Here is a 10,825-nt window from a genome sequence, read left to right on the forward strand (position 1 = left end):
GGGAGACAAGCCAGAGAAATAGGCTTAATGTTACTGCCATGAAATGATGAGGATGTGAAGTGTGTTTCAAGTAGCAGAGTGTGGTCTCATGACTGATATCCCTTTGTTTCTGTCTCTCTCCCTCTCTCTTTGTCTCTTTCCATTCTCCATCTTTTCTCCCTCCCCTCCCCCTCCCTCCCTCCCTCACTCCCTCTCTCCCCTCCCTCTCCCCTCTCCCTCCCTCCCCTCTCCCTCCCTCCCCTCTCCCTCCCTCCCTCCCTCCCCTCTCCCCTCCCTGTCTCCCCTCTCCCTCTCTCCCCTCCCTCTCCCTCCCTCCTCCCTCTCCCCCCTCCCTCCCTCCTTCCCCTCTCCCTCCCTCTCCCTCCCCTCCCTCCCCTCTCCCTCCCTCCCCTCTCCCTCCCTCCCTCCCCTCTCCCTCCCTCCCTCCCCTCTCCCCTCCCTGTCTCCCTCTCTCCCCTCCCTCCTCTCCTCTCTCCCTCTCCCTCCCTCCCTCCCCTCTCCCTCCTCCCCCTCTCCCCTCCCTGTCTCCCCTCTCCCTCCTCCCCTCCCTCCTCCCCTCCCTCCTCCCCTCCCCCTCTCCCCTCCCTCCCTCCCTCCAGATGGGGCGAGGGTAGCCTCTTCTACAGGGATAGACATCCTGCTGTTGGATGACTTCAACCTGGTCATCAACGACGTTACACACCTGGTTCGACCGCCACGGAGAGGTGAGATTGACCAGGGGTCAGGAGATGAAAACACATTTATTTTGTACTTCATACTTTTAAGAGGTGAAAGTAGGCATCTGTCTGTCTGTCTGTCTGTCTGTCTGTCTGTCTGTCTGTCTGTCTGTCTGTCTGTCTGTCTGTCTGTCTGTCTGTCTGTCTGTCTGTCTGTCTGTCTGTCTCTGTCTGTCTCTGTCTGTCTCTGTCTGTCTGTCTGTCTGTCTGTCTGTCTGTCTGTCTGTCTGTCTGTCTGTCTGTCTGTCTGTCTGTCTGTCTGTCTGTCTGTCTGTCTGTCTGTCTGTCTGTCTGTCTCTACCTTCTAACCCTCTGTGTGTGTCTGTAGATCTCCTAGCCAATGACGAGTCAGAGCCTGTCTGCCTGTCTGTCTCTACCTTCTAACCCTCTGTGTGTGTCTGTAGATCTCCTAGCCAATGACGAGTCAGAGCCTGTCTGCCTGTCTGTTTCTACCTTCTAACCCTCTGTGTGTGTCTGTAGATCTCCTAGCCAATGACGAGTCAGAGCCTGTCTGCCTGTCTGTCTCTACCTTCTAACCCCTCTGTGTGTGTCTGTAGATCTCCTAGCCAATGACGAGTCAGAGCCTGTCTGCCTGTCTGTTTCTACCTTCTAACCCTCTGTGTGTGTCTGTAGATCTCCTAGCCAATGACGAGTCAGAGCCTGTCTGCCTGTCTGTCTCTACCTTCTAACCCTCTGTGTGTGTCTGTAGATCTCCTAGCCAATGACGAGTCAGAGCCTGTCTGCCTGTCTGTTTCTACCTTCTAACCCTCTGTGTGTGTCTGTAGATCTCCTAGCCAATGACGAGTCAGAGCCTGTCTGCCTGTCTGTCTCTACCTTCTAACCCTCTGTGTGTGTCTGTAGATCTCCTAGCCAATGACGAGTCAGAGCCTGTCTGCCTGTCTGTTTCTACCTTCTAACCCTCTGTGTGTGTCTGTAGATCTCCTAGCCAATGACGAGTCAGAGCCTGTCTGCCTGTCTGTTTCTACCTTCTAACCCTCTGTGTGTGTCTGTAGATCTCCTAGCCAATGACGAGGCAGAGCGTCTGAACGACGTTAAGTTCCTGGTTCAGCAGCTCTACACCACCATGCGTATAGAAGAGCATCAGCTTAGTAAAGAGAAGGAACTGGTGGTCAGACTAGAGGACCTCAACTCACAGCTACGTCCTCTAGAGAAGGTACGGAACACACACAGTCACTTATTGGCATTAAGTACATTTGTAAATATCACTTTTTTTCTGTCTTCTGATGGACATGAATTACTGTGTTTAGAATTCCATTCACTTTATGGTTAATGTTAAGGGGGGGGGGGGGGGGGGGGGGTAGAGAACTGCATGGTTAATGTTAAGGGGGGGGGGGGGGATAGAGAACTGCATGGTTAATGTTTAGGGGGGGGATAGAGAATTGCATGGTTAATGTTAAGGGGGGGGGGGATAGAGAACTGCATGGTTAATGTTTAGGGGGGGGATAGAGAATTGCATGGTTAATGTTAAGGGGGGGGGGGGATAGAGAACTGCATGGTTAATGTTTAGGGGGGGGGGATAGAGAACTGCATGGTTAATGTTTAGGGGGGGGATAGAGAACTGCATGGTTAATGTTTAGGCGGGGGGTAGAGAACTGCATGGTTAATGTTAAGTGGGGGGATAGAGAACTGCATGGTTAATGTTTAGGGGGGGAGGGTAGAGAACTGCATGGTTAATGTTTAGGGGGGGGGATAGAGAACTGCATGGTTAATGTTTAGGGGGGGGGGATAGAGAACTGCATGGTTAATGTTTAGGGCGGGGGTAGAGAACTGCATGGTTAATGTTTAGGGGGGGGATAGAGAACTGCATGGTTAATGTTTAGCATGGGGGGGTAGAGAACTGCATGGTTAATGTTTAGGGGGGGTAGAGAACTGCATGGTTAATGTTTGGGGGGGGTAGAGAACTGCATGGTTAATGTTTAGGGGGGGGTAGAGAACTGCATGGTTAATGTTTAGGGGGGGGTAGAGAACTGCATGGTTAATGTTTGGGGGGGGTAGAGAACTGCATGGTTAATGTTTGGGGGGGGTAGAGAACTGCATGGTTAATGTTTGGGGGGGGTAGAGAACTGCATGGTTAATGTTTAGGGGGGGAGGGTAGAGAACTGCATGGTTAATGTTTAGGGCGGGGGTAGAGAACTGCATGGTTAATGTTTAGGGGGGGAGGGTAGAGAACTGCATGGTTAATGTTTAGGGGGGGGGGATAGAGAACTGCATGGTTAATGTTTAGGGCGGGGGTAGAGAACTGCATGGTTAATGTTTAGGGGGGGGATAGAGAACTGCATGGTTAATGTTTAGCATGGGGGGGTAGAGAACTGCATGGTTAATGTTTAGGGGGGGGTAGAGAACTGCATGGTTAATGTTTGGGGGGGGTAGAGAACTGCATGGTTAATGTTTGGGGGGGGTAGAGAACTGCATGGTTAATGTTTGGGGGGGGTAGAGAACTGCATGGTTAATGTTTAGGGGGGGAGGGTAGAGAACTGCATGGTTAATGTTTAGGGGGGGGGGATAGAGAACTGCATGGTTAATGTTTAGGGCGGGGGTAGAGAACTGCATGGTTAATGTTTAGGGGGGGGGATAGAGAACTGCATGGTTAATGTTTAGCATGGGGGGGTAGAGAACTGCATGGTTAATGTTTAGGGGGGGGGGATAGAGAACTGCATGGTTAATGTTTAGGGGGGGGGATAGAGAACTGCATGGTTAATGTTTAGCATGGGGGGGGGGGGGGTAGAGAACTGCATGGTTAATGTTTAGCATGGGGGGGATAGTAAAGGCTCAATACAACTGTGTTTAGCAGTTTACTCCCCAATGAAAGGACGGACTCAAGCCAGCACATTTGGAGAGTTCATTCACAAATCAATGGATGGTTGTGATGGTAGTGTGACGGTAGTGAGTGGTCAGATGTGTGACGGTAGTGAGTGATCAGATGTGTGACAGTAGTGAGTGATCAGATGTGTGACGGTAGTGAGTGATCAGATGTGTGACGGTAGTGAGTGATCAGATGTGCGACGGTAGTGAGTGATCAGATGTGTGACGGTAGTGAGTGATCAGATGTGTGACGGTAGTGAGTGGTGATAAGATGTGTGACGGTAGTGAGTGATCAGATGTGTGACGGTAGTGAGTGATCAGATGTGTGACGGTAGTGAGTGATCAGATGTGTGACGGTAGTGAGTGATCAGATGTGTGACGGTAGTGAGTGATCAGATGTGTGACGGTAGTGAGTGATCAGATGTGTGACGGTAGTGAGTGATCAGATGTGTGACGGTAGTGAGTGGTGATAAGATGTGTGACGGTAGTGAGTGATCAGATGTGTGACGGTAGTGAGTGATCAGATGTGTGACGGTAGTGAGTGATCAGATGTGTGACGGTAGTGAGTGGTGATAAGATGTGTGACGGTAGTGAGTGATCAGATGTGTGACGGTAGTGAGTGATCAGATGTGTGACGGTAGTGAGTGATCAGATGTGTGACGGTAGTGAGTGATCAGATGTGTGACGGTAGTGAGTGATCAGATGTGTGACGGTAGTGAGTGATCAGATGTGTGACGGTAGTGAGTGGTGATAAGATGTGTGACGGTAGTGAGTGATCAGATGTGTGACGGTAGTGAGTGATCAGATGTGTGACGGTAGTGAGTGATCAGATGTGTGACGGTAGTGAGTGATCAGATGTGTGACGGTAGTGAGTGGTGATAAGATGTGTGACGGTAGTGAGTGGTGATAAGATGTGTGACGGTAGTGAGTGATCAGATGTGTGACGGTAGTGAGTGATCAGATGTGTGACGGTAGTGAGTGATCAGATGTGTGACGGTAGTGAGTGATCAGATGTGTGACGGTAGTGAGTGATCAGATGTGTGACGGTAGTGAGTGATCAGATGTGTGACGGTAGTGAGTGATCAGATGTGTGACGGTAGTGAGTGATCAGATGTGTGACGGTAGTGAGTGATCAGATGTGTGACGGTAGTGAGTGATCAGATGTGTGACGGTAGTGAGTGATCAGATGTGTGACGGTAGTGAGTGATCAGATGTGTGACGGTAGTGAGTGATCAGATGTGTGACGGTAGTGAGTGATCAGATGTGTGACGGTAGTGAGTGATCAGATGTGTGACGGTAGTGAGTGATCAGATGTGTGACGGTAGTGAGTGATCAGATGTGTGACGGTAGTGAGTGAGTTATATATATCTCTCTTAGCTGATGCTTTTATCCAACGCTACTTTATTGTTTTTACTCTTTATGCGATGCGCAATGCAGAGAACACCGGAAGAAGAATGATCATTAATTACCATAGTGAATTATTGTAACGTTTGTTTGTGTCAATTAATCCCATAATGGATGGGTTTACCAATTGCCGATTTGACACGGGGGGGGGGGGAATGTGTGGTCCCGGGAATCAAACCCGCTTTCCCGGTGTTGCAAGCACTACGCTCTTAACAACTGAGTTGGTGTTCCTTTTTATGACTGATGGCTGTCTCTGATTGGCTGTTTGCCCAGGTGAGGGAGGAGCTGAGTCGTAAGGCGGAGCGTCGTACCACCTGGGTGCTGTGGGGGGGCATGGCCTACATGGCAACACAGTTTGGGATCCTGGCGCGTCTCACCTGGTGGGAGTACTCCTGGGACATCATGGAGCCTGTCACCTACTTCATTACCTACGCTACCGCCATGGCTATGTACTCCTACTACGTACTCACACGCCAGGTAACACACACACACACACACACACACACACACACACACACACACACACACACACACACACACACCCTCTATAGCACACCTTTTACAGGGCCAGACTGTGTTTGTGTGTTGAGACTTAGCACTAGACTTGTGTATTCTAGTAGCGTTTTTGGAGCAGGTTCATTCGTGTTTGGTTCATTCATGTTTGGCTCATTCGCGTTTGGTTCATTCGCGTTTGGCTCATTCGCGTTTGGTTCATTCGCGTTTGGCTCATTCGCGTTTGGCTCATTCGCGTTTGATTCATTCACATTTGGCTCATTCACATTTGATTCATTCACGGATGTGTCCTCGTTTTCCTGTTGGTGTACAGTATGTATACAGTATATTCCTTAGTAGAAGTTGTAGCATTCTGGAGTAGGTGTATTTGTGTGTTGTGTTATTGTGACTGAATATCCCCCGTCCTGTAGGAGTACATCTACCCAGACGCCAGGGACAGACAGTACCTGCTGTTCTTCCACAAGGGGGTGAAGAGACAACGCTTTGACATCTACAAGTACAACGAGCTGAAGGACTCTATCGCTGAGGTAGGCACTAACCCCGACACGGACACCAACTCCAACACTAACCCCGACACCAACCACGACCCCGACACTAACACCAACACCAACTCAAACACTAACCTCGACACTGAACCCGACACCAACCACGACCCCGACACTGACACCAACCCTGACACTGACACCAACCCCGACACTGACACCAACCCCGACACTGACACCAACCCCGACACTGACACCAACTCCGACCCTGACATCGACACCAACACTGACACCAACCCCAACACTGACACCAACCCCGACACTAACCCCAACCCCGACACTGATCCCGACATTGACCCCAACTCCGACACTAACCCCGACACTGACCCTAACCCCGATCCCGACACCAACCCCGACACTAACCCTGATCCCGACACCAACCCCGACACTGACACCAACCCCAACACTAACCCTGATCCCGACACCAACCCCGACACTAACCCCAACCCTGACACTAACCCCATCCCCGACATTAACCCCATCCCCGACACTAACCCCAACCCTGACACTAACCCCAACCCCGACATTAACCCCATCCCCGACACTAACCCCATCCCCGACATTAACCCCATCCCCGACACTAACCCCAACCCTGACACTAACCCCAACCCCGACACTAACCCCAAACCCGACACTAACCCCAACCCCGACACTAACCCCATCCCCGACACTAACCCCATCCCCGACACTAACCCCAACACTAACCCCGACACTAACCCCATCCCCAACATTAACCCCGACACTAACCCCATCCCCAACATTAACCCCGACACTAACCCCGACACTAACCCCAACCGACACTAAACCCAACCCCGACACTAACCCTACCCGACACTAACACCAATCCCAACATTAACCTCATCCCCGACACTAACCCCATCCCCAACCTTAACCCCGACACTAACCCCATCCCCAACCTTAACCCCGACACTAACCCCATCCCCAACATTAACCCCGACACTAACCCCATCCCCAACATTAACCCCGACACTAACCCCATCCCCAACATTAACCCCAACATTAACCCCAACCCTGACACTAACCCCAACCGACACTAAACCCAACCTCGACACTAACCCTACCCGACACTAACCCCAATCCCAACATTAACCTCATCCCCGACACTAACCCCATCCCCAACCTTAACCCCGACACTAACCCCATCCCCGACCCCAACACTAACCCCAACCCCGACACTAACCCCAACCCCGACACTAACCCCAACCCCGACACTAACCCCATCCCCGACCCCAACACTAACCCCAACCCCGACACTAACCCCAACCCCGACACTAACCCCGACACTGACCCCAACCCCGACACTAACCCCATCCCCGACATTAACCCCAACCCCGACACTAACCCCATCCCCGACCCCGACACTAACCCCAACCCCGACACTAACCCCAACACTAACCCCGACACTGACCCCAACCCCGACACTAACCCCATCCCCGACCCCGACACTAACCCCAACCCCGACACTAACCCCATCCCCGACACTAACCCCATCCCCGACACTAACCCCATCCCCGACATTAACCCCGACACTAACCCCATCCCCGACACTAACCCCAACCCCGACACTAACCCCATCCCCGACACTAACCCCATCCCCGACATTAACCCCGACACTAACCCCATCCCCGACACTAACCCCAACCCCGACACTAACCCCATCCCCGACACTAACCCCATCCCCGACATTAACCCCGACACTAACCCCGATACCAACCCTATGTAGGCAGGAACAGATGCAGGCTGGCATGCTAGCACACAGACAGACACAGGCATGCACACATTAACACACATTAACACACATTAACACACATTAACATGCCTTCACAAAATGTACCCTGTCATGGTTTTATAATCTGGATTGAAACGTTATGACAAAAAATTAGCAATTGTAGAAGGAATTCACACATTTCTCATATTATTCCCTTCCCCCAGGTGGAGTTAGATCTGAAACGCCTGAGGGACCCCCTCCAGCTCCAACTCCCTGTCCAGCAACTCACCGCCGCCAGCAAAGATTGATGGGAAGAGTGATGTCCTCCTCTGCTTTCTTCATCTCTCCCTCCACTCCTCCATCCCTCCTTTCCTTACCCTCCTCCGCTCTTCCCCTTACCCTCCTCTATCCCTCCTTTCCTTGCCCTCCTCCCCTTATACCCTCCTCCCCTCCTCCATCCCTCCTTTCCTTACCTTACCCTCCTCCATCCCTCCTTTCCTTGCCCTCCTCCCCTTACCCTCCTCCCCTCCTCCATCCCTCCTTTCCTTGCCCTCCTCCCCTTACCCTCCTCCCCTCCTCCATCCCTCCTTTCCTTGCCCTCCTCCCCTTACCCTCCTCCCCTCCTCCATCCCTCCTTTCCTTGCCCTCCTCCCCTTACCCTCCTCCCCTCCTCCATCCCTCCTTTCCTTGCCCTCCTCTTCTTGCCCTCCTCCCCTTACCCTCCTCCCCTCCTCCATCCCTCCTTTCCTTGCCCTCCTCCCCTTACCCTCCTCCCCTCCTCCATCCCTCCTTTCCTTGCCCTCCTCCCCTTACCCTCCTCCCCTCCTCCATCCCTCCTTTCCTTGCCCTCCTCCCCTTACCCTCCTCCCCTCCTCCATCCCTCCTTTCCTTGCCCTCCTCTCCTTACCCTCCTCCCCTCCTCCCCTCCTCCATCCCTCCTTTCCTTGCCCTCCTCCCCTTACCCTCCTCCCCTCCTCCATCCCTCCTTTCCTTGCCCTCCTCCCCTTACCCTCCTCCCCTCCTCCATCCCTCCTTTCCTTGCCCTCCTCCCCTTACCCTCCTCCCCTCCTCCATCCCTCCTTTCCTTACCCTCCTCCATCCCTCCTTTCCTTACCCCCCTCCTCTCTCTCCATCCGTCCACCTTTACTCCTCTTTGTTAAAACCCTTTCCTTTAGCGACCGACCGTGGGAGTTTTTCTTCTTTTTTTTTTACATTTTCTCCTTTTTTAAATTTCTCTGACTTGAAAACTCAAATTATAAAGTAAACCCATCTGTAGAGGAGGTTTAGAAAGAACAGAAACTGAATCAAATTGTGTCTGGGGGTGGAGATTAAGATGAAACTGGGTGCTATGGATATGCAACAGGACTTCAGCACAGCCTGCAGGAAGCTCTAGGGGACGTACAGGAAGTGGCGCGCTGCAGTGTGAGGAGTTACAGCGGAGGTGGACGGGGGCAGACAAATGGACACGTCTATAAGTGTGTGTGGTGATATCCCGGGACTCCAACCCCAAGCCACTTAACAGTTGCTATATCTATGTGTTAGCTAGGCCCACAGTGCAGCATTCAAACACACACACACACCACTCCTGTGGGGCCTCGGGACGTCTGTGTCCTATGAATATCCTCTAGCTGGGAACCTCTTGCTCCACCCCCTGACCTTTAACCTCAGCCCTCTGACCTCTGCATGCACGGAGGACATGGCTGTGATTGGACAAGGGTTCCTGTGACCCTCTAGGTGACCGTGAACGTTGACCTTGGCCGACCCCTCTTGTCTCGTCTGATTGGCTGTGGCCAACCCTGCCCCGCCTGTAACCAGTTCCCGCCCTCTCTGCCTGACGGACAGCTACCCACAGAGCATATTGCTATGATGACAAGGACCTTTTATCAGGCGCCTTTCAGATTGTCACAGCCTTTACAGGAAGTGGATAGACGGAGTTGAGGTCAGGTGACCACACCTCACTTCCTATTCCTGTTGTTGACTTCCTATCGACTTCCTGTTTCCTGTAACATGCTGCGCCGGGATTGGAGGATAGTACTTCCGATAACAACATCACTGTGTGTTCCAGTATTCCCAGATGTTTTACTTTAGAAGCTATATTTGTTATGAGAAACAATATACTAATAATATACAATCAATCCCAATGAAGATAGAGGAGGTTTAGATCATTCAGTGGGGGGAGGAGCTCTCTCTTTAACATCCTATATCAGTAATATAGTTGATATACCATATCTGTATCTCTTCAGTAATGTCTCAACCATACAGGACCCCCGTATCAATAGGTTTTTCCCACTTCTTCTCTCACACACTGTTCTCATTGTACTACCAGCAATATAGCCCACCAAGGCTTCATAGACAAACACCCATCATCCACAAACAGAGTTCTGAGAAGGATTTCTGGCCGGGAGATTCCGCGTGCCACTCACATATCCTACAATTCCTTCCAACTACTCTATAACTCATATCAGCCAAGAGAACATTGTAGAACCCTCACGAACAGCTGTGATGTACCCCTGTAGAACCCTCACGAACAGCTGTGATGTACCCCTGTAGAACCCTCACGAACAGCTGTGATGTACCCCTGTAGAACCCTCACGAACAGCTGTGATGTACCCCTGTAGAACCCTCACGAACAGCTGTGGCCCGACTGTGTACCATTTCTGAATATGCTCACCTCTTTACACCAACCTAATTGTGAGGATCTAAAGAAAGAGACATATTAATATTGTAATATTAATGTCTGTGTGTGTGTGCGCGTGGGATCTCCACGGAACGTGGTGCCTTTGTGGGACAGACTGTTTAGAGCAGTAAGGGAAACATACCTAGACAGATATTTCTAGTCTCAGAGGATTGGAATCATCATATTGGAAGAGACCTTTATCGTCAAATGTCTATGACCAAACCATCTGTACCATCAGTATAGGTCTATTCATGCTGAGTAAGCTATGTTCAGCAAACTGGTACTCTACAATTTAATGAACAGAGATAGACTCTGAGAATGGGGATGAGGTAAGCAAAATGTGTGTGTGTGTGTGTGTGTGAGAGGGAGTGAGGTGTGTGTGTGTGAGGGAGAGGGTGTGAGATGTGTGTGAGAGGGTGTG

General features: G+C 51.3%; 1 protein-coding gene across 1 annotated transcript in view; it reads left to right on the top strand.

The window, feature by feature from the left end:
* The window catches only part of mcu (mitochondrial calcium uniporter), a 139,878-nt gene extending 129,431 nt beyond the window's left edge, over positions 1–10,447 (top strand). Inside the window, exons 5-9 of the mRNA XM_036946050.2 lie at positions 600–704; positions 1,730–1,890; positions 5,217–5,420; positions 5,867–5,983; positions 7,952–10,447. Coding sequence (XP_036801945.2) covers positions 600–704; positions 1,730–1,890; positions 5,217–5,420; positions 5,867–5,983; positions 7,952–8,035 — 671 coding nt within the window. The 3' untranslated portion in view covers positions 8,036–10,447. The remainder of the gene's footprint in view (positions 1–599; positions 705–1,729; positions 1,891–5,216; positions 5,421–5,866; positions 5,984–7,951) is intronic.
* The last annotated feature ends 378 nt before the right edge of the window (positions 10,448–10,825 follow it).

This window comes from Oncorhynchus mykiss, chromosome 16 (genome assembly GCF_057628025.1).
Source record: "Oncorhynchus mykiss isolate SJ-2025 chromosome 16, ASM5762802v1, whole genome shotgun sequence".
Lineage (NCBI taxonomy): Eukaryota > Metazoa > Chordata > Actinopteri > Salmoniformes > Salmonidae > Oncorhynchus > Oncorhynchus mykiss.